The sequence below is a fragment of the Oryzias latipes genome, chromosome 15 (assembly GCF_002234675.1).
Source record: "Oryzias latipes chromosome 15, ASM223467v1".
Classification (NCBI taxonomy): Eukaryota; Metazoa; Chordata; class Actinopteri; order Beloniformes; family Adrianichthyidae; genus Oryzias; species Oryzias latipes.
Genome location: NC_019873.2, coordinates 18,030,704 through 18,054,783, shown reverse-complemented (window position 1 = coordinate 18,054,783; position 24,080 = coordinate 18,030,704). Strand labels below are relative to the sequence as shown.

General features: G+C 36.6%; 1 protein-coding gene across 3 annotated transcripts in view; it reads right to left on the bottom strand.

Moving 5' to 3' along the window:
• Nucleotides 1–507: 507 nt before the first annotated feature.
• Nucleotides 508–24,080, bottom strand: part of LOC101164337 (ryanodine receptor 2) — a 70,747-nt gene continuing 47,174 nt past the window's right edge. For all 3 annotated transcript variants that reach the window (XM_023963049.1, XM_023963051.1, XM_023963050.1), the window contains exons 78-104: nucleotides 23,730–23,778; nucleotides 23,098–23,148; nucleotides 22,234–22,333; nucleotides 21,948–22,027; nucleotides 21,388–21,464; nucleotides 21,224–21,297; nucleotides 20,856–20,936; nucleotides 20,620–20,708; nucleotides 19,114–19,242; nucleotides 18,639–18,743; nucleotides 18,365–18,446; nucleotides 13,954–15,242; nucleotides 13,727–13,794; nucleotides 13,490–13,622; nucleotides 13,265–13,351; nucleotides 12,671–12,883; nucleotides 12,389–12,519; nucleotides 12,171–12,213; nucleotides 11,420–11,556; nucleotides 10,606–10,666; nucleotides 10,173–10,319; nucleotides 9,910–10,044; nucleotides 8,074–8,230; nucleotides 7,835–7,899; nucleotides 5,561–5,661; nucleotides 4,424–4,475; nucleotides 508–2,971 (exon numbers count right to left, since the gene is read on the bottom strand). In XM_023963049.1, coding sequence (XP_023818817.1) covers nucleotides 2,876–2,971; nucleotides 4,424–4,475; nucleotides 5,561–5,661; nucleotides 7,835–7,899; nucleotides 8,074–8,230; nucleotides 9,910–10,044; nucleotides 10,173–10,319; nucleotides 10,606–10,666; nucleotides 11,420–11,556; nucleotides 12,171–12,213; nucleotides 12,389–12,519; nucleotides 12,671–12,883; nucleotides 13,265–13,351; nucleotides 13,490–13,622; nucleotides 13,727–13,794; nucleotides 13,954–15,242; nucleotides 18,365–18,446; nucleotides 18,639–18,743; nucleotides 19,114–19,242; nucleotides 20,620–20,708; nucleotides 20,856–20,936; nucleotides 21,224–21,297; nucleotides 21,388–21,464; nucleotides 21,948–22,027; nucleotides 22,234–22,333; nucleotides 23,098–23,148; nucleotides 23,730–23,778 — 3,832 coding nt within the window. In that variant the 3' untranslated portion in view covers nucleotides 508–2,875. The remainder of the gene's footprint in view (nucleotides 2,972–4,423; nucleotides 4,476–5,560; nucleotides 5,662–7,834; nucleotides 7,900–8,073; nucleotides 8,231–9,909; nucleotides 10,045–10,172; nucleotides 10,320–10,605; nucleotides 10,667–11,419; nucleotides 11,557–12,170; nucleotides 12,214–12,388; nucleotides 12,520–12,670; nucleotides 12,884–13,264; nucleotides 13,352–13,489; nucleotides 13,623–13,726; nucleotides 13,795–13,953; nucleotides 15,243–18,364; nucleotides 18,447–18,638; nucleotides 18,744–19,113; nucleotides 19,243–20,619; nucleotides 20,709–20,855; nucleotides 20,937–21,223; nucleotides 21,298–21,387; nucleotides 21,465–21,947; nucleotides 22,028–22,233; nucleotides 22,334–23,097; nucleotides 23,149–23,729; nucleotides 23,779–24,080) is intronic.

The window sequence follows — 24,080 nt, the reverse complement described above, 5'->3', positions numbered from 1 at the left end:
GGCAATGAACCTGCAGTACAGCCACACTAGAAGCCAAATGTTCCATGTTTATCCTTTCCACATTAGAGACCTGAACTGTGGCATGCAATACTAAAACACAATTATGCATACGCCTTATGGTGTATAATTCACCGCTGATTTATGCCATACAACCTTAGCTAAATCCAGACCTTCTGGTCTTGGCATTTTTCACTGACGGAATGGAAAGATCCCGGAGATTAAAGAGAAAAGTCTGGAGTTAACAAACTGACATTCATTTCATATGAAAAAAAATCTTTTGATCTAGGAGATGTGGCAATTATTCTCTAAAAGGTTGGTATATTTAATTTAGAATGTTTGTACCGACTGAGATCCAAAGCTCGAAACACACTATGTTCATTTATAGTAATCTAAAGGGCAGGGGGTTACTTCTGAAACTGCACCAAACAACCTTTGCTGAACTGTAAAATAATTTCCCCAAAAAAAGAAATGGGTATCTGTGGGTTTGATGTTGAAAAGTGTGATTGATTTTTTTTTTTTTTTTTGTAGGAACTCAAGAGAAGGAGATGATTTGAAAAATAAAAGTGGCTTTTGATGAAAGAGCTTTTTTTTTCTTATTTTCCCATGTTTCCACCTCAGTTCAGATGCTAATGTTGTAGCTAATCAACTATAAGGCATCCAACAGTGTTGGAGAAATATTTTTTTACTGTGAATCTGACAATGGTACAAACTTGAAACATCTAATGTTTACAGCAAATGTGTTCTTTTCTTGAAACAATAGAGTTCAAGAACATGAAATTTTGTTACTTAATTTTGAGCGTGTTAAGTGTGTTGTAAATTTTGTGGAATGAAATGGTTGATTTCAGATGTTGTTGCTTAAGGAAATTCCTTTTACATTATCTAGTCTTTGTTACAACCTCTTGTTTTTTCTCAGAAATAGAAGCAACAAATTCTATGAAAAGGCATTTTTGGAATCATGTTTTTAGCTTTAGAAAGAAAATCCTTCCTGGTTGGAGTTTAAGGCTTTCAGGATTATGCATTTTACACATAAAACATTAACATTTATTTTCCTCATAGAATTTTTCTTAAGGATATTAGAGACATAGGTAAAGGAAAGTGATTCACTCAAACAGTACAAGGTGTATTGTAAGGATGCATTATAGGCAGTAATTGAATGCAAAGTTTCTGCATTTATGACTCCTGGGATAGATTGAAAGAGGCTTAATATGTACATGTTTGGGATTATCTCAGCCAAATTAGCTTTAAGCATCAACTAATATATTTATATTACTCAGATGCTCTTGTTTAAGTTTTAACAATTACCATGAGGCTAAAAACTGTGGCATGTGGTTTCAAAGTCAATGAGTGGACATTTTAATAAGTGGAGCAAGAACAGATGTTTGGAATAATTACTTAAAATAATTTAAATATATTTTAGCCTCATAACAATTGGGCATCCCTATTTAATGACCAACTCCAATCAACTTTACTAAACAATAAAATAAAATATTACTGTAAAAGTTAGATTTCCAAACATGTTCATTAAACCATTGTCCTTTGTCTAAAGTCACAGGAATAAAATGGGACAAGGCCAAAAAAATAAAAAATAAAAACAATTTAAGGACACATTTAGGTCTGTTAGAGGATTGTTTGTTGATTAATCGCGTCAAATTTTATTGTACTGGTTAAAAATCGTAGTTAATCAGGCAGTCAGTCTTTTTCTTTTACATTTTTTGCCATGTTATTTGACATTTAACATTTATTTCCCTTATTTTGGGCTATATATATACAAAATATTTCAAATTCACAAAGTGTTCCACACCCTACGTCCTCTATGTTTTTTATTTTTAAATAACCCAGTGTGTTGCTAAATTAATTTGTTTCCTTTTTATATTATCTGTTTATATTTATTTATGCAGCCACATGATTTACTAATGCCTACCCATAAAAAGCCTAGACAGCACATTCTTCACAATCTTATTCAAATGGAGACTCAAAAAAATTGCACTTCAGAGAGCTTCAGTTTTAGAAATGAATGTTTAAAACTTTCACATTGATAACAAGGCGTGGGTTTCTGCCGTTTTACAAAATCCGTCACGCTTTTTCAGTCTAAAGGTTGCACCAGAAAACTCCTGAAAGCATTTCATGGCAATCAAAGAGAGCCGTCAAACTCTTCATTGAGCTCAATGATCTGTTCCCATGACGGTGGTTCGACCTGAGCAATAGGATAGCTGATGGCGAGCCGCAGCTAATAATGAGAGAGGGAGGAAAAAGGTGAGTGACGAGTGAAAAGAGGATGAAAATAGAGAGAGATCTAAAAACTGAGCTCAGAAATAGGAGGAACCCTACAAAGACAGACATGCACAGCAATGAAATAAGGAAGCCTTAAGAAAAAGATGGACAAATGCCAGAGGGAGACTGCTTATTTGGATGTCACACAGAGGAAAGGCTTGGAAAGCTGGGATTAGAACAACAAATCATTTTATTCTGAAAGCAAAAATCAATCAAAGCAAAGAGTTGACTGAGTCTGAGTCTGAATAGAAAACTAAGGCCACATTACACACATTAGTCTAAAAATTCAAAATTTATAACAGGACAGTTTTTTGCCTTTTTTCACCTGCCCTTCATCCACCCCCCCCCCACCCCCCACCCCCCAACAAACAAAATAAAACACTAGGTATAAGGAAGTTTATTTTATTCTTTCATTTCAAAGTAAACGAAGTGTGATCAGCCGTAAATCCTTGTGCTTTAGCAAAAAAATAAACACTCTAAAACCAAGCATTGGTGCAGTGTAAGTAGGCAAATTAAATGTGACTTGCTGATTTTAAAGACAACAAACACTGTGGCTTCTGCGAAACAGAAATTTACATGGACTTTTGACATTTCAGATTTCCCTTCATCCCAGTTGATCCTCGTATTGCTTACGGAAACAGTCTCCCACAGGAAAGAATTCCCAGCAACGCTCCTGGTACATCTTCCACACATACGATTCCTGCCAGAGTCAACAGAGCGGATTTATCTCAAAGTCACATCAAAATAATGCAATTATAGGATCTGTAATGTAGACTAAACCAAAGCTTTAATTTTTTACATTTACTTTGGGTAGCACACAACCACTACTAAGTTTAAAAATTCACAATATATCATAAATCCCAATCAGTATAAATGAAACAGTTTAATACAGGGATACCACCCTAGTGTTCAAAAAACAAATACAAAAGGCCATAACTTCCCTTCTTTAAGCTGTTGTGCAACATTTCGTGGAAAATGCATTCTGTGCTCGGATTCCAATGACAACTAACTTGAATAAAATGTTAAAATCCCAGATCAAAGTATCTTTTGATCTATTTTAATTGCATTATGCCATTTTGTTTTCTAGGTCATAGTTTCTGCAGAATGGCAGGAGTTTATTAGAAATTTTGTGGGTGGAGCTATTAGCGCAGAGTAAGCCTGCCTTCATTTCATGTCATCAATCTGTTTACAATCTCCCACTAGCCTACAGCAACTTACAGCCCCAACCTAACATTACCGTTGTAACAAAACATGGCGAGCAATTTTGGAGCTAAGCAGCCATAAAGCGTTGAGCCAGATACTAGCGCGAACGAGGAAAAGACGTACATGGATCTATTTGTCTGCAAGTGGATCCATCAGATTAAAGATGAGTGGGAAGCTTGTGGTCTGTGGATTGTAGTTTGTAGGTAACAACTACAGGTTTTTTCCAATATCATTTTTTACTACTCTTGGATCACAACAATTTGCTTACAAAAATGCAATTTTAAGATGAATTTTCTTTACAAATGTCCTCCATCATGAGAAAACTGCTACAAGAACATGTTAAAAACACAATTTTCATTGGAGTGGGTCTAACTATTCATAATCCAACACAGAATTAAACAAGTTCTCTAGTTTAATAAGTATCACTTTTATTCTATACAGTCTACAAGGTTAGAAAATGTACATTTGTCTAAGAAAATGAACCTATTTTCAATACACTATTTCACATTTTTCCTTGAAGATCAAATAATATATGCTAGAAGAAAAATGACAGACATTAGTGAAAATACCTGCCAACTTCAAACCTGAACTCTGACACCTGAATGTACAGATTTAATGTTTTACTTATTTAATACTAAGAAAACCTGTAATGATAAAGGGCTGCCGGGAATGCAGTGCTTATCATTACATGTGCATGCCTCGGGTGACATGGCTTTGGAGAGGCCACGGGAATGCAAATTGTATCCACTCGAAAAGGTTACACTGCCACTTTGTCATTATCGTGGTAAATGCTAGAAATAATAGGTCACTAAAACAAAGGGGTGGGGGCGTTGTAAATGAATTTATTCAGGGATGTGATGTTGCAGTGACAGTAAAACTTGTTTTCTTAATGCCTTCCTGAGCCATATTTGATTGGACCATGTGCTATTAGGGAATAATGAGGTCATACCTGCCCTGTGTGTTCCGTTTCATCCTTGTTAATAAGATACATTAGAAAAAATCTGCAAAGACAGATGACAGAATCACCATCACCATCAGTATTACTATTATTAAAACTGATGACCTGTATATTTAAGAAAGCACTACTACTTACAAATGCTTTAAACAAATATGAGAATATGGAAACACAATCATGGGTCAGCTTCTCATGGGTTATCCAATGAAATTAAGTGATAGGATATTTAAAAACCCCAAGTGATGGACCAGTCTGGACTGAAACAGCAACACATTTTCCACAATTTTTCATTCCAAGAACCCAGAGAAACTACATGCTGACCCATGAGTTTACACGAGGACAACACATAGGGCTAAAAAAATGATAAGAGTTAATGTGAGACAGGTCTGATCCCACACTCACACGGGCATTTGACGCACGTCCAAGAATGCACGTTTAGACTTTCGTGGGATGTTTTTAAGTCTAAAAACCCCTTTTTTTTTGTATATTTCCTCACTAGGGTTTTGGAAATGTTGTGAAATTTGTACTTTGAAGGTTGTAATTTGAATTTGAGTGATTTTAGAAATTCAGTTATGTGAATAATCAGAAAATTTTAATTTGCGAGCCACCTAGGTCGACCTGCAAATTACAGGAACTGATATCAAGGGGTCCAAGGATGGAACCCTGTGGGATGCACCCGAGAGGAGGAGTGCAAATTAAAAAAAGGCATTACACAAAATCTGTTGTACATAGTACATCCGTAAACACAAACTAAAAATATTTAATTTCCCAGTTCTCTATAGAAAAACACTAAAAAAAACTCCTTAGATTAGCAATATAAAAAGGAGCTCAACACACAATCAAAAAGTCAATCTAAAGAGCACAGAGTCTGATTGTACAGGTTAATTAAATCTATGCACACATTACATCTTGTGGATGTTCGTAAAAGCTAAATAGACTATGAAAAAAAGAAAGTTAATTCGAAAAATGTGATATTTTAATTTGTTTTAGGGGTAGTAAAATTGTGTCATCTTAAAAATTAAGTCACGTAAATCTGGTTCATATGTGAATAAATATTTGAATGCCACAAACAAACAAAAAATGTAGCCACAAAATAAGTTAAGCAAATTCAAATTTAGTGAGTCAACTCACAGATAGTTGGCCAAGTTGTGCTCCTGCAGAGTGTGAGTCTCGAATCCATGAGGGACGGCGTCAAAATATTCACTTCCTATTCCACAGATGAAACACTTTGTCTGCAAAAGACAGGTTTTAATAGAAATAATATATTTTTTAAGAGATACAAAAGAAAACAGGAAGAAGCCCAACAGACATATAAACATAATGTTCTGCTGCTTGAACATTTTTGCGTTTTGTTCCTATAATGCCTTTTCATGACAGGGCTTTTTTTTCTCAGCTGTTGCAATTTCTCGGGTTATTTAACAATCTAAATAGCTTTGCCCATATTTCTGTGACAACAAATGAACAGGAAACAAGCAGCGGTAAAATGTTTGTTTTGATTTTAATGTAATCCGTGTTTTAGGTCATTTGTACTTAGACCGGTAAATTATGGGAGCATGAAAGTAGCAGCTGAATCTCATTTATCATTGTCGAGTACAGTGGAATAAAAGGCTGGCAATTTTTAAAATATGGACAAAATATGAACACAACTCATGGGAATATCACTTGTGTAACAGATTACTTCTTTTTGTGAGGGAAAAGAGACTTAATCAGATAATACATTAAAATAGCATGTTGCTCTTTTTAACACATCACTGTCTCTGATTGTTTCTGTTCTCTTGGGCTTCTTACAGTCTGTGAAGCATTTAGCTTAAAGGCCCGTACACACCGGGACGAATATTCGCCAGGCGTTATTCGCCAGCGTTTTTCGCCACGTTTTTTGTGTTCACACCCAGGCGATTTTCGCTGACGATGAGTGGAGTGAACATGCAATTTCATTCCCTGACATTAGATGGCGCTTAATGTAAAACAGAAATACTCCTGTACACAAGGTGGCGCTGCGCAACTTTACGCTTCTGAAAGTCGCTTTTCACTCAGAAGAAGAGAGCAAGTATTTACACGCTTGTCAGAATCAAACAAAGAAAACATGAATATTTCAAGCACCAGTAGCTCCAACTGGTACTTGGTTCGGGGATATTTTAGAATGTCCGTCATTATTTCTTCGCGGCTGTGTGTAGACGCTACTTGGCGTCTATCTTCTTCGCTGGTATGTGTGCTCAGCAAGGCAGTTTTGTGTTTGAGCGCCCCCAAGTTGTGTTTTACTGTAACTTCAGAAGCTCCAGACACGTGAGCAAAAGCGCCATTCTCATTGGTCGAGTAGATTTCGACGCGACGCGTCGAAAAAAAAAACGAACCCGAGGCGTTTTTTTTTTTTGACGCTTTAACGCCTGGCGTTTTTTCGCGTCGGTGTGCACACTCTCGTTGGTGCCCTTTGTTTAGTCACGAGGCGTTAAACGTCGGCGAAAATCGCCGGCGAAATTCGTCCCGGTGTGAACAGGCCTTAAGCCTGAATTCCTTTGCATATGTTTTTCAGTCCACTGAATCACTGTGCAGCTTTTTCCCCCCTTTTCTCATCATTTCTTCTATGAATGCAGAATTTTATATCCCGGTTGCCTGTTTCAAGACTTGCTCTAACAGCTATCTTTTCAAGACATACTAGATATTCTGTAAGGCTGTTTCCAAACACTGGCTGCAGATTATTTGTCTTTGCTAGCACCTTTGGGTGTGCTGGCTAATTACTTCTATGAACTGTAGCTGTTACTGAGTCTTGCCTCTGTATTTTATCTAAAAAAGAGGCAGAACATTTCACTTATAAGGGTTGTTCTTATCGCTTTTTGTTGACAGGCATAACTTAAGAACATAACTTCAATGAACTTCTGGTTTCATTGAGCATTGAATCTGATGTGCGTCGAAAAAGAGGCAGCAGATGCGAAATTGTGCATCACTTTCGTTGCGAAAGGAACATTATGTCGGGCTTCTCGGATTTGTTTAGAAGCCTTGCACTTTTTTCCCAAAAGTGCGTTTTATACTCCAGAGTGACATATATTGTGGTTTCTTCTTTATTATGCATTTTTTTGCTCCTGCGACTTATTTTCAGAAAATCTGAAAGAACAAGATAATGATGCAACAGTACTCCACTTTGTCTATGAAGACTCTCATTCATCCAGGTTGATTCCATCATAATAGTAAGTCCAGATGACAGCCCCTATGATGAGTGCTCTACTATTTTAAAAACACATGCAACTCTTTCCAGCATTTTAATATGCACCATCCAAGAGCTACTATGACAAATGTCTTTTTTATGTATAAAAAGTAAGTCAATTGAAGTTTGTATTTTGTAAGTTGTATGTTTATCTGAGTTTAAAGGTCAATGCTTTCAAAAGAACATAATCTGATGTCAGATCTTACCTCCATATCCTCCTTCACCTGTTCCTGTTGGTCTCGAAGCTCTCCAAAGGCATCAATTATTAAGCCTGAAAAAGGAACTGAATAAGTTCATATGCACAACTCTAGCTTTGGCAGGCTTTTATGCTTGAGGATTCAGAGAATTAAAGCAGCTTGTGTTTCGATACAAACATGCCGCATACATTATGTACACTGGGGTTTCTTCCCATTAAACTGTGTGAGAAATTCGGTGTGTGACTCACCCTGGATGATGGCCAGCAGGATGACAATCACAAAGAAGAAAAAAGTAATGTCAAAGATAATTCGTTCCACCTCGAACTCATCTCCAGCAGGATCCTCAATTTCATCACCGATCCCACCCCCTGCACGGACTCCCACATACATGTGGAACATGTAGCACTAGGAGAGTAAAAAAATCATATTTAAAGATGGTATGATCTTAATTTGAGCAGGTGGGCTTATTTTTTGCTCAAAACTTTAGGAGAACTTTTTGAAAAGCGGGGGTAGAGTAGAAGATTTTTATTCCAACACTGTTGTATTGTCTAATACTGACACTGTATGATGAGTTTTCAAGCTGGAGAAACAGCCAAGGTGTAAGTAATGAATTTAGATGATTTTTATGTCTCGAAACAGTTTTTCCTTTCTCTTCCACAATTTTTCACCTAGACATCCTTCACCACCAATGACTTGTTTCAGTTTTCAACATGGTCTCTGATGGAAGCATCACCTGTCTTTGCAGTATCACTCAGATGTGTTTGACCCCTTTCATAGTGCATCCCCTTTACCTCTGGTTCACCTCTGAGACTACCTCTGGGATTAGAGCCTGAACCAAATATTAAGCTTTTGAGAAATGGGCCATTCTGAAGTGCACAGAGGATGCAGCAAAGATGCCTGAAGCTACGTTCACATCGGACATGTGCACGTTCTTGATCGCATGTTTAGTGCATTCTTAAACGCATGTCGACCCCATGGTGTTCAGGCTGGACAAGCAGGAAGGGGAATCATGTTCTCTTCCTTTTTCCATTGTTTACTATCACATGTCCGCAACCTACAGTTGGAAGAGGCTTGGTGTGAAAAGTCAAAGTGGTGAAAATCTGGTGAATCTTGCCAGAATTGTTGTTTCACAGCCAATAAATGAAAGACTTGGTGTTGTACAATTCCGGCTGGTAACTAACCCCAAATATTAATTTCTTCTTCATGATCACTTTTCAAATGGTTGGCCCTTCAGTGATGTAAAAGGGCAGCCATCCAAGCCTCACTACTAAGTCTGAGTCCCTGATTGGTCAAAGTTTGTCCTGGTGTTCAATGACTGCGTGTTTTGTACATAGAGGCCAAAAAACAGGTGGGACTTTTGTGAATTCCAGTCACTGATTAGTCAAGGTTCGACTTGGTTTACCTTTAAAAATGCGTTCAATGGTCATGCGTTTTGTATGTTGAGCCCAAAAACGGTCTTCAAAAATGTGCGTAGATACACATAAACGCAAGAGTTTTGAACGCGGAAGGCCAAAAGATCCATATATGTGGGTTATTATAGATTTTACAATGAAAGTGGATGCTTGAACGCGTGTTGCTGCTTCAGAGGCGACAGAGACCGTTGTTGTAATAGTGAGAGGGGGGGATTTTAAACCACAGAAAAACATGCCATTCATTTGCTCGACGGGGTGACCGTGAATTTGATGTAATATCCCTTGCTTCCTTAAATGGCCGGGCTTATTCAAATGCTATCCACGGCTATCTGGCTGCATTTGTGAGTGACAGAGGTGCTCACATTGAAATACTGCAGAATATTGGCTGTTAACTTTGTGAATGGACGAACAAAAAAAGGCTTAAGCCATCAGGAAATATTTTTTATCCATGTGCCCATCATTTCATGGAAGCTATTAGAGAAAAACAGGAAGCAGTTTTCCCTTTAGAATTGAGGATCACTTTAAAAAAAAAAGCTTTTCCAATCTGAAGCTAAAAAATGAGGTGAGTGAGAGCGCTAATTTTAGAAAAAAAAAACATACGCAGGAAGACATTAGAAGGAGATGGAGGAGGAGAAATTTGCTAAAGTGTGTCAATATGCAAATTTTACTTACAGTAAGCATGTCATTACACTTCATATCTTGAGTGTCTATGTCATCGCTCTTGTTGTAAAACTTCCTGAAGAAGTTGAAGGCAACAACAGTGTAAAGATACACCACGACTGCCAACAGACCCACAGTCAGGACCAGCTGACAGAAAAACAAAAATTACAGTAAGACAAAAAGATGGAAAAAGGAATAATTTGACAAAATAGCAGAAATCTGTACATTTAAAGAAGATTATTGGGTTCCTGCACACTGGCAAAAGATTGACTTGCCTGTTTGCCGTTGTGTGTAACAGAAGAAAGGATGGTACGAAGTGTCTTGAAGCCCATTGCAATGTCCAAAAGGTGAGCAGCAAAAAAGAAGTTGTTGTAATGACCCAGAGATGACACCAGCATGTACCAGGTCAAGTATAAGAAGCACTGTCAGCACACACGAGAGTACAAAAAAAGACGAGCATCGTTAGGTTACAAGTAAAGATCAGAAAGATAAGTATTTGAGATGAGACAAAGTCACAGGATATTACTACCATCGGTTGCAAAATTAGTTTCACAGTAAAACACGAGGAGGAGCGGATTTAGTTTTACCGTAATTTCCCCACAGTGCTTTCTAATCCCACTTTATGAGTTGACATAAATTGCAGAAAATGGTGCAATTATCTTTCCTTTAGTAGCACAAGAGCCCCAAAACAGAACAAACCAAACTTACATTGTCAGTGAAGACCACTCCTAGTTTCCAGATTTGGTACTTCACATCAATAGACCTGAATCTGAAATAAAAGGCGTTTAAAAAGGAGGATTAGAACCTAGAAAATTAGGTCAAAATGTCCACTGCTAAAAACCCTTGAACCAGCGTGATTCCTGAAAAAAACGGAGTGTCTGTCTTGTGAAATCTTCTCAGAATGTCCTGTTCCTCCTCAAAAAGAAAATAATGTCCTGGAACCCTCTTTGTCTGGACACTCATTAGGCAGCACACATCTTCACACATGTATACACAATAATAACATGATTTATACAGGAGCAGTCTTGTGCATTTTGTCTTAAATGATGATTCAAGGTGGTGCTAACAAGGCTCAAACAAACCTGTAAATAAGCCCAAAGTGTTAATCTATATTAGATGGGTCAAATCAAGAGTTCCATTCTCCTCTACAGAATAACACACAGCACAAAGGGCAACATTGATTTCCTTATTTGGGTGCTGTTTTCATATCAATACCAGGCTGTCTGTATGCTAATGCAAAGGCAGCAAATTGTGTAGCAACTGCTAGCACTGAAAGCTGGCAACTGAACTGCAGTTTGTAGCAAATGTTTCTTACATTTACTGCCAAATCAAAACAGCATCAATTGCAATGAAAAGCAAACATGCAAAAATTCTAGTAGAATTTCTAATTCTTTAATTTATGTGTCTAATTTTCCTGAAATCAAACTTGCCAGACCAGTAAATCTTTTAGGAACGGTTTTTCATTTAAAGCACATTAAGTGAATTTAAAGTAACAATTTAAAACAAGTTCTTTCATACTCACAAAGCAGCCCAGGCGGTGTCTTTTTTGACTCTCATCATGTCTTTTCTAACAGAGCTGAAGTCTAAAGCAGCCTTGTCCAGACCTAAAAGATCGCTGATCTTCTCAGAGCCACAAAGGTCACCATACTTATCCATCACCTGACAGGGGACATAATCAAAGAGTTGCTTTCTGGGCATTTTTGAGTTCTCATAACTATCAAGCAGCATGATTGACAAGAAGATGATACTTATTTACAAAAATATATATATAAATGCATCACATTTTAGGTTACATATTTTTGGAAATTTAACATTTAATTTAGAAAATTGATCTTAAATAATCAAGAAAAAAAAATGTTTCTGGTAAATGCCCCATGCCATTACATCTGCTGCTTTTACTGCTTCCGTGGGCTTGTGTAGCTTAAGTGTTTTAATGTTTTAAATCAGCACACATTGCATACATGCTTTTGTTTAAAAAATGTTTCAGAATAATTACAAAATTGTCCAAATCGACTTTGTTAAAAAATAATCATTTTAATTTTTCTTCTAAAACACAACAGACCAAAAGTGCTGGAAATGCTTGAATAATGTTGATGGCAGACAGGGGAATAAATACACCTGCTATTAAGTGATTCATTAAAATGCAGTTAGTTTCTTAATGTACTGTCACTTTGTGAAAAATATAGGCAATTATAAATATGCTGAAGCATTACTAAAATGGAATATATCATTTTCTGTGCAGAATGAAGCCAACAGTCCATGGAAGTCCTCACCTTTCTTTTCACAAATTTATCCCAGTAATTACTGGGAAATGATCTAAAAAAAAAGGTATATCATGAATTCAGATAAATACTTTATAAAACATTTAAAACAACAGAGTTTGGCAAGTGTCGTTCATAATTTTAAGTTAACTCTAGAAAAAGGGTGTTGCTGGATATTGTAGAACATTCTGACGTGTATAAAATTAACTGTTTGGAGCCAAAAAACTTACGGTGTATTAATGACCAGTCTGTCCCACTGGCCTTTAATGTCTTCCTCGGAAGGTTGCTTTGTCACATACAGGCCATCAAACTCTAACTTGCGTGCCACTTCCTTTTCACGCTTAAAGATCAGCAGAGGAACCTTTCAGTGAAAAACACAATGACTTTGTAAACAGTGTCAACTGTCAAACTGGTCACATTTGCTTCCAACAATGATTTAAAGATCTGCAAAAAGAAATATTACCAACATTGACAAGTATGTTACGCACTCTCTGATTGATGCGCTAATATACCTTGAGGTAGTAGTATCCAATGATACAACAGAAGGAGATGACTGTGTGTGCAAAAGCAAGCAGATGAAGAGAAGGCTCCATCCATCCGCTGCTCTCTTCCAGCACAAAATAATCTCTACCCCTGCTGTCTTCTTCTATAACAGAGTCCAGATCTTCTCTGTCAACAGATGTGATCCGAACCTCCTCCCCTTTGGATGCAGGCATGGATGCCACCTGTGGTAAAGCCAGACAAAGAAGAAATCAGGGTTTGAAAATGGGGAAGTGATCACTATAGTGATTTAGTAAGCCTCAGCACTACAAAATGTGTCATATCTGTTTACAGATGTGAATATTAATTCTCTAGGACAATTTTAAATTGTTATGATATGATGTTGGTATTTATGATAGGTTCCAATATTGTGCGTACCACCTGGACTGGTGTATTACTACTTCTAACTGATTACAAAATAAATACTATTGAGTAAATCATTTACATAAAGTAATTTGGAAAAAAAGTTTTTGAAAATATTATAAGTTTGTTCAGTAAAAAATACATTTTGAACAGTTTTTTTCTGAAATTCTAAATCCAAGCAAGTGGCAGTTCCTTGTGCTTACTTTGTAAAATAGAAGAATGAAGTTTATTGCAAAGGTGACAAACAGAGCCACAAAGCGCATGGTGTAAAAGTTTCTTGCAAAGAAGCTCTGCAAAAAAAAAAAGGCAAATGTTCAGGTTCTGCTGGTGTTTTTACAAGGAAACCAAACTGGATTTAATTGGGCATCCTCATCGGAGTTGTTGAGTATTTAAGGGTGCTTGAGAATGCGAGTCTACTTGTACATTACCAGCAGGCTCTTGTTTTGTGAGCTGATCGTCTCCCACAGAGCAAAATGTTGGCCGTGTGAGTCCTTTGACTTATTAGAACATCCCTTGTTTGTCAAGTTTGTCTCTGGTTTCATGTTTTCAGATTTCTCATTTCTGCAAACATGGAAAAAAAAACTGTTTTTGTGCAATATCTCTAGTTAAATTATAAACTCTTTTTTATCTTCTTATTTTATGCATTTTTATGAGAAAAAACTCACTCAGTATGTTTTAATTGGATCATGTTCCCATCTTTAGCTGTTTCGTCTGTGTCCACTTGTTCTCTGAACTGCAAAAAGGAAAGAAAAGTCAGATAAAGCAAACAAATCCGATTTTAGAGCTGTAAAAGCAAACAGCACCAATTATGGTAAACAGAAAAACACAAACAAAAACTCTCCATGTAAGCACAGTGAACAAACTGTCCAACAAATAAACAGAGAATGCATACCACACTGTGATGCTGCTCAAAGATTTCAGTGGTGACAGTTGTTCTGGAGGCTGTTTGGAACAGGTCAGTCAGACTCGCAGAGAGGTCTTTTGATACTAGTCGGTATTGGCCTCCCTCTTTTTTAAGTTTCAGGCCAAATATGTCGGAGAGTGCATCCACCTCTCTTGGAGAGGTCAAAGCTGCCATCTGCCCAATCTCACTCAATTCTGTCGGGCACAAGAAACTGGCAGAGTACTTCCTAAGTCGATTCACACCACTTGGCCCCTCCATGACCTCATCAAGAGTTGGCTCAAGGATACCGCCAAGCAAATCTGACATCCTCATCTTTTTTGCTTTCTCTATGAGCCCGCCACTAACAAAAGCAACATACAGTACGTACAAAATGCTGCGGATGACAAAGTTAATGCATTGGATCTGGGTCAAGCAAATCAATCGAAAGAGCAGAAAAGCTGAAATAAAGATATCCTTCAGTGACATTTTCATCAACGTCTTTTTGACTGAAAGCACAGATGACAGGAACAGCCACCATTGATCCACAAGAGACATTCTTTTGCTGTCCAAGGCTTCATCATCTCCATGTTTTGTGTCCTCCCCTTCTTTTCCAGAACATTTCTCTCCGGCGTTAGAGCCAGAAATTTGGGCTGCAAGCTGCATTTCAAAGATGGTGTCCTCACAGAAATTGACAAACATCTCCATTTTCTCCATCTCTCCTCCTTCATTTACCACATCAAAAATGAACTGCCTTTTAGACTCTTTAACCTGGGGTTTCTCCCATTGTGTGCGACTATAATCGCTGATCTCGAAGTAGATGCGTTCAAAGCGCTTCCCGCTGCCAAGGATCTCAATGCGTCCAAGACAGGGCTGGAAGTAAGTCAAGACACACTCTGCCATTTCCAAAAAAGTCTTCAGTCTAGGATCTTTGGGCATGTGTTCAGACAAATTAGTGAGAAGCACTGTGATGCTGAAGCCAATGTCTTTTGCAGGCTCATGGAATCGATCAACAAAGTCGGCATAATCCACAATTTCACTCTCGTTAGTCTCCATGCAGGAGAGCAAGAAATGAATCTCGGCTTGGGAAAAATGGTTGCAGTACTCCATGACTTTGTGGAAATCTTTTTTAGAAATGTTGCCTTTGCAGTCAGGGTCATATTCTCGAAAAAGCTCAGAAGATGTAAGGTCTTTAAGTTTAAGAAACATGTTAAAAAAGTTTAGAATCATTTCTACATTTCCAGACGACTCCACCAACATGTCTACCATCTGCTTTCCAATAGTTCCATTGATGACATTCCCTGCAGAAAGAAAAAAAAAAGCTTTACAGTTAAAAACTGTAACTTAGAATAAAGAATATAATATATGAGATCATATATAAGGTCATTTAAACTGCAATACTGATGATGGTTGAAAGGAAATGTTCCTCAAGTTTCTTTATTTATGTATTTACACCAACAGAGAAAGGCCCATTAATAAAATCACTAAAATAACTAAATTTTCATATAAATATACTAACTAAACATAATAAAACAGTTAATATAATAAAATAAACCAGAGAAGTTTATGCATGGCTAAACACTCCACATGTGTTAAGGACAAATTGACATGTTTTTTCCTCTTTTTTAAGTTATTAGTTTGTTTACTTAGCAGAATGAATCCATTATTAATTTCTTCAGCAAAATAGATTTTTTGTTGGTTGTGTAACTAAACAGAATTTGGATTTTAATTTTTTTTATATTTCTTAAAAAATAAACAAACAACATTTTATAATTATTATCATTAATATTAATAATAATACGTTTAATTTATATATCACTTTTATAGGCACTTAAGGTTGCCTTAATAAGCATTTAAAAAAACAAGACATAAAACATGACATCAGGAATGACACAATAGTTAAAAATTACAAGATTGCATTGGAGAGTACAATGATAAATTATGAATAAAAAATATAAAACAAAAAGTGTAATAAAAATTCTGCTGGTGATAAAATCAAAAAAATCAATTCTAGAAAATAATTATTGATCTAAATTACCTTGTCTTTTAAGTGTTTCACCCTAGAATGCCAGTATTTGGTTCTAACGTAATTTCATGCAATATATAAAAAAATAATCATACTTCAAAATGAAGTTCAGTAAAGATCAATTTGAAATATATTGAAATACTGAACTTCTATGGAGTCCTTTACTATTCATAATTAAATAAATAAATATGACCTCATGCAAATACACAATCAACCAATTAATCTCTCATAAATATATAAAAAGATCATGAAATTGTGAAAAACCTGCACACTGATTTTAAATTGGCCATTCTGTTATTCAATATATTTACTTTTGCTTTAAAAACCTGTACATTATTTTAAAACAGCATTTTAAAATATTAATTTTAATAATGTTGTATATTACTATAATGCTATGTCTTTTTTTAGAACCTCGGATTTCAAAATCAATATTTTCCAAAGTAGCTTTGTTTTTATTTCATGTAGCTGTTTTCAGAATGACTTCTTTTTTCATGAAGAGCTTTTTCAGCAGAATGAGTCTGTCTGTCAATCAGCGAAAGTGGGCGGAATCTAAACACTCATTGGCTGATCCCTGGAAATCGACTCATATTCTTAGATACCCGCTCTGCGGTGCACCAGTCAGAGAGACGACATATTTCTGCGACATCTGCACGGCTTTGCTGACATTAGAGGATCAAATAGAGACATCTTTGGTTACTTCTCCTGCAGAAGATGCAAACATCGACCACTCCATTTTTGTAGTTTGAGGGTTTGTGTGGACCAAACCACACAGGAACTCCGGTCATCCACATCTTGAAGTCCCCCGTTGAAACACTCCTGACTCTCGTTCTCACGCTATTTGCTCAGAGGTCTTCTTTGCTCTGCAGTTAACACAGCTCTGCTGTGTCCGCTCACAGATCTAGTCTGACGTCGCATCGTGCCTTACACTTTGCCGGCTGAACCTTATGATATTTTTCTATTTTCATTGAGACAATGATTATAAATCAGGTCCTTTGATTTTATGTTTCCCTCTCGGGGAAAATGTTGAACCTTTCCTGCGATGACGTTTTGACCGTGGTTGGAAAATGCAGCGGAGAGCCGGGGTTTGGTTCACTTCCCCATTCGGACCCTCTGAGCCTCCACAGCGGGTTAATAAAAGAACCAGACTCTGTTCTTTCGGAGGAAACCTTTTTTTATTATTACTTTTCTGGGGAACAGAGCAACACACCCTTAACTTGCGATCACACACACACTTGCGCTGTGTGCTCTGACAGAGGTGGGAAAAAAAAAATCGCTGAGACGGCCATCATCAAAACGTAGTTTCACTGCAGGACCTGAAGCAGAGACTCTCTGGGATGATCTTATGAACTCAAACATAGAAACATTATTATCATGTAGAACTATTCTAAATAAATACACCTGATCTCTTAAGACTCTTCGTGTGCATTGTGCATCCATGCATTGTAAGTGAGATAAACACGGGCACCACTTCATGTGGCTATCAGGCTAAAAACATTAGCTGGTAGCTCCTCCCACACGCGGCATGGTGCGTTCATGGAACTCCAGTTCATAGAAGCTTAGTGGAACTCCAACAGCCACCCCGCCTAACTTAGACGACTACTATATTTTCACGAGCAAATGAAAACCGCCGAACCGACCACAAAATCACCCGAATTATGCGCACTCGCCCAAAGCCATTTTTATCCGCAAATTTAGAACCAAAACTGCCCAATTTCTGGCAACACTGTGGATGTGTTGAGGTGCAACCCCCCTAGTGTTGAGGGGTGTGCTTTGCGCCGTCACGTTCGCTGAAGCATCTTGGATCTATGTAGTTAGGGTGCTGTTGCTTATGTCTGAGTAAAAAAAATGGCCAATAACAAAAGTGTCTCCGCCTTGTCTGGTTTGATTGACAGACATACTCATTCCACTGAAAAAGGTCATTTTGAAAAAAATAAGTCATTCTGAAAAACAGCAATGTGAAATTAAAAAAAAGCTACTTTGGAAAACATTGATTTTGAAATCCGAGGTTGTGAAAAAAGACATAGAATTATGATGATATTCAACATAATTAAAAATTAATATTTTAAAATGCTGTTTTAACTAATGAACAAATTTTTAAAGCAAAATTTTATATATTGAATAATATAATGCCTAATTTAAATATTTATGAGAGATATATTGGTTGATTGTGTATTTGCACAAGGTCATATTTATTTATCTAATTATGAACAGTTTAGGACATCATAAACACATACCAAGCATGTCTTGCTTTGAGATGGTAAATATATAGATATGTATAAATATTCCTAAAGTTTTTAAATATAGTCTACAATCCAAAGTTTTTGGTGTTTTTTCCAAATTTGTTTACTATTTTTATACAACCAATTACTTATAAATCGAAAAGACAGCAGCACTTACCTTCCAACATAGAAAGCAGAAACACAACCATGTCTTTCTGTAAATCCATGAGCTCTTTCAGAAGTTCATTTTGACTTGAGTCCTATTGAAGACAATACGTTCCCAGAAAACATTTGTTAAAATTGCAGACCTCACTACGCACATGAGATTAGTTATGAATCATATTTTAGGACCGTAACTACTCAGGTAAAAACCTTAAAGCACATTTATCCACTGCAGCGTAATAATTCAAACAATAGATTTGTTTTCAGAACAAAACATTAAACTACTATACCTGAGAAAGCTTCATCTGCAGGTGAGCAAAGATATGAAGAAACCCCACTACAGCATCCCAAAGACGGCTGTGAGCTAGACTCTGTTGATTTCCGGTGCATGGACCCTGAATGAAAACGTGGTGAATGTGCACTAAAACTGTAGCTGCAGTATTAACCTACAAAATATTTCAAAACATCCTCCCAAATTTTATCTGCAACTAGCCAGCAAGCAATACGAGGATAAAAGGTCTTATTTTGGACATGTGAGTAACATCTTATACTCCACACTTAATTTACCCATCATTTAGTCAGTCTGGAATTTAGAGTGAACTCAAAGTTATGTTTACTGCAGCTTGCATTACTATAATTGGTATAGTCATCATGTGTTATTATTCTCTACCTCTGCTTGCTAATAGGTTCCTGTTGAAAGCTAAGTAATTACAGAGGGAAACCACTTAATCACGGTAAAACAAACAATAATGGAGACCGACTGACCTGTATGTACTCGGTAAGTGTGTTGAAGACCTGCTTTGCCACTTCAATGGCCTTGGAGAAGTTGAGTTGACCTTCAGCATCAACAACATCCTTCCCTGAATAGTACCAGTAGAAGTCACTGATTGACTCCTATAATGAAGAATGAACAATGTTTCTGGGTCACAAGCAAGAATAAATTAACTAAATAAGTCTTTTAATACAACTTGAATGTATATTTATTCATTTTTTATGACATAGACTTTTAATAGCACCAATAAGTTAATATTATGCTGTTTTTAGCCTAACAGAGGCATGATTTTAAAGTTCTTTTATTGGTTTACAAATGTTTTTATGGTCTCGGGCCTTCATTTTTATCTGATATGATTTTAAAGTATGAGCCCTCGCGGACCCTGAGGTCCTCTGGTGCTGGCCTTTTGGTTATTCCAAAAGTAAGAACAAAAACATACGGCGAGGCCTCATTCAGTTTTTACGGACCTCGCCTGTGGAACAGCCTCCCAGAGAGCCTAAGGGCCGCAGAGACTGTTCATGTTTTTAAAGGAAGGCTTAAGACCCACCTTTTTAATTTAGCTTTTAGTTGAATTTTAGGATTTTAAATTTTTATTTTATTTTATTTATTTATTTTAATATTTTAATTATTTATTTATTTTTCTTTTAACTAGTTTTATATGTGTATGTAAATACATTTATTTATTTATTTATCCTATTAATTTTTAAGTCGCTCTTACTATTTCATATGCCTATTAAGGTTCATGTAATTATTTGTTTTTTGTCCATGTTTTATATATATTTTAATTTTATTCCTTTTACATTTAATTACACTCCAGTGTTTTCCTCTGAGGGATCCTCCACATCAGTGACTGACCCTTCTCAGTGAGCGGGGACGCTGCAGTGGGATCTCCTGGGTCTGACTCTTTTGATCGGATCTGGGGGGTTCTGTGGTAGTGTTCTCCATGAACTTGGGTTGGGGGGTCGCTGGTGTGGACATATCCCCAAAATATCGTTTCCCCACTTCAGGACAAAGCCTGGTCTCTACATTCTATCATTTTAGCACTTTTTTAATTTATTTATTCATTTATTTATTGATGTGTGTGTGTCTGTGGGTGTGTGTGTGTGTGTGGTTGTTTTTTTTTGGGGGGGGGGGTTGTCGCACGGTTTGTCTTGTCATCTTGTTTTTAAATTTTATTGTATTTTATGCACAGCACTTTGAGTGACATATGTTGTTGAAAAAGTGCTATATAAATAAAGGTTGATTTGATTTGATTTGATTTGATCTCTAGGATGTAAATTCTGCAGGGCTGCAGTAGTTCATCCATTTTTGGTTCGGACCAGGGAGCTGAACATTACAATTACACTATTTTTCAAACTGTATTTTTATCGTCTGGTCCTGATTCATTTTTTAAACATATGTCTTTCATCATAAGAAAACATGGCAGTTAGTATTAAAGAAATATTAATAGTTATTTTATTTTTCTGATATGTTCCAGTGACATTAAAAAAATAGGTTACCTGGACCCTTAGCAAATAGTCCACAGTGGATATAATGATGTTGACAGTAGTGTTGTTTCCAGTCTGCGTTCTTAAATAATCCTGAAAGTCTAAAATATTATCAATCAATAATCAAAATTTAACATTAAAGGCAATGAGTATGTTCTAGATAACAAATATAGTCAAAAACCATTTTTATAGTATTTAGCAAACATTAGCATGCATGATATCAATGGAGATGCCAAGATGAAAACAACCTGCGTTATGGCCTTCACAGAGTAGCTGTAGGAAACGGAATAAGTCACAAGTTAAGTCTTTGTCAGGCATCACTTTGCCTCCTAGAAAAAAAGAGATAAGGAAAAAGCAAAAAATTCAAATTACAAAATGAATAAATTATGGTAATATGACACAAAATTGAAGAAATGATAAGCCTGGGAAATAATGATGACTGATTAAGATGATTTTGGCACCAAACGTTGGAGAAAATCATCTGCTGATGATATTGAGGAAGGCAAAAAGGCAGAATTGAAACTGAGAGTGCACATATTTTTGCTGTTGGTTCATCTGCTGTGACATGGATCAAGTGTAATACATTGTTATTTTTCTTTCTGCTTGAAAACCCTACCTGAGCTCTCAGCCATGGTCAAGCCTAATCCTTCTGCTTTTTTCTGCCTCTCAAAGGCATTCGGATCCAAAACACTGGATGCCAAAAAGACATGCAAAAACACAAAAAGGGAATAAGTTCAACCGTTTTCATTTGGAAAAAAAAAAGTTTATTTTTTCACTCACCTACAAGATCTCATCAGTCCAGACATGCTTTGGAAGAAGCAAACATCCTGCTTCTCCCTCAGATATTTCAGCATTTTCTGTCATGCACAATCATCAGAGACAAGTTCTGATAAATGATGGAGCATCTCATTAAAAACTATGAATATTTTTTATTTTGCTAAAACTGCTTTGTTTTTTGTTTTTTATTTTAATAATAAAAGATATTGCAGGCTTGTTCAGACTTACTGCGTGAAACTACTTTAATGAAAACAAGAGCAACACTATAATTTGAATGATGTCTTGGAGTAAATGTTCAAACTTAAAAGACCTGCAGTTTTAACAAAAAGGATAAATAAAATAAAGAGTAAAATAAAGGCAAAGTTCAAGAGCTGCTCCGAGTCAGAAGTTGTAAATTAAAATCAAGATTGTCAGATGACAAAGAGATGGTCTCCTAGCAATTCTGATTTACTCTGAAATTTTAAGAAAGCACCATTGATGAATCAAAAAAATCCTATGTTACAACAAAACAATCTGATATCTTTTCATGCAACATGTGCTTCTGTTCAGGACTTTTACTTTACCTGTTGAACAGCAGCATTTCCCCCGTTGAGAAGAGCAATGCCCAGTTTCAGAGTAGAGGCAATCATAGAGCCCATGGATCCTATAATTTGATCAAAATCAGAGAATATTAACAACATTGAGTGATTCATATATGATGGAAAGAGCGATGTTAGTACTCATCATCATTAAGCAAAAACTGTTTCAGCTTTTCAAATGGGGCATCTAGGATATTAACATATGGAAAAAGAAGCTTAAAACTTCTTACTTAAAATGACTGACTTTAGTTAGTCAGCCGGTATTTCTCACCGTTGCTTGCACTAATGGATTGGAGCACCATTTCAGAAGCTCCACGACAATGCAACCTGGCCTGCTGATAAAGCAGCTTCTGTTTCTTCATCTCCTTCTCCTGAGACAAACAACACATCTTTCAGATATTTGTTCATTCATTCATTAATCTTCTAATTCCAGCCACTTGCGGGCAAAGGCAGGGGACATCCTGGACAGGTCGCCAATCTGTTGCAGGGCCACAATCACACACCCACGTACTTTCACATTCACACCTAGGGCCAATTTAGAGTTACCAATTAACCTATGAAGCATGTTTTTTGGACAGTGGGAGGAATCCGGAGTCCCCGGACAAAAACCACACATGCACAGGGAGAACATGCAAACTCCACACAGAAAGGTCCCCCATTGGTGTTCTGTTTCAGGTCCCCCAGCCGGGATTTGAACCAGGGGCCTTCTTGCTGTGAGGCAAGAGCGTTAACCACACTGCAACCAATACTTCAGGCTTTTTGAAAGTAAATCAACACCTTCATGGTATTATGATCAGAGTGAATTTTAGATGTTTCCCACTTCATTCACTATCCATGGACCTGAAGGCATCTAACTAAAAGCTGTGATACATCTGTGAAAATTTCATGTAAAGACCACAACTTTTCTTCCTCTTTCCACGTATATTCACGTAAGACCAACTTTTGTGCAATATGTATAAATGTATGAACAAAATGTACATAGTGGCTGTGTGACATGGCCTGTAAGGGACACTAAGGAGACAGGTAGTGTTGTGTCAACACATAAAACCCCACAAAACATCGTTTACTTTGTAAAATACATGTCGAATATAAAGACTTAAATAATATATAGCTGAAGCATTCTAAGTTTACCTACTTCAAAGCATTCTACGTGCCGCTCTTCCTCATTGTCAACGTCTCTGCAGCTCTAGGATACCCAGATACACGGAGCAGAGTGATGATGCAAAAAGAAAGAGAAAACAAAGTGAGCCAACATAAGGAAATAAAATATTTAACAATGTACAGCAACTGTTTTTACCTTTCTATCTTTTTTACATTATAAATGGAATGAACTAGGACATTAAAGCCATTTTAAAAGCACATTCAGGCACGATTCAATATTTCAGTGTATCTGAGTCTGTCTGTAGAAGATTCCTTAAGAATGACTTAATACAAAAAAAGAATAGGACAAGGATTATGTTCCTTCATTGTAATTTATTACTGGTACTGCAGGTTGGTAACTAGCTGTCAACTATTGCCTAGATAAGCTTTCTTTGGTTATTTGTCCTTTATAATGACCTGATCATGTCTACTTCTTCAGCTAGGAAAAAAAACATTAAAAATTCAAATGTAATCATAGTTTTTCATTCTTGACAGAAAAATAAAGATTACAAAATTAGCAATCAGTTTGTTTTAGATAACAAAGCTGGATAAAAGGCTTTACACTAACTCCAAATTCTTTTTTGTTCTGTCAGTGATGATGAATTTTTAGAAAAACACCAAGATTACCTTTGCCATGATATCAGTGTAGGCCTTAAAGAGACTGTCAGTCCCATGCCTATAAGGAAAAAAACATGAATGCACGATGTATACGGACATACACTGACCAAAACTATAAACGCAACACTTTTTTTATTGCTCCCATTTTTTATGGTCTGAACTCGTAGATGTGAAACATTTTCCACATACACAAAATAACCAGTTCTCTGAAATATTGTTCAAAAATCTGTCTAAATCTGTGATAGTGAGCACTTCTCCTTTGCCAAGACAATCCATCCCACCTCGCAGGTGTGCCATATCAAGATGCTGCTTAGACAGCATGAATATTGCATAGGTGTGCCTTAGACTGGCCACAAGAAA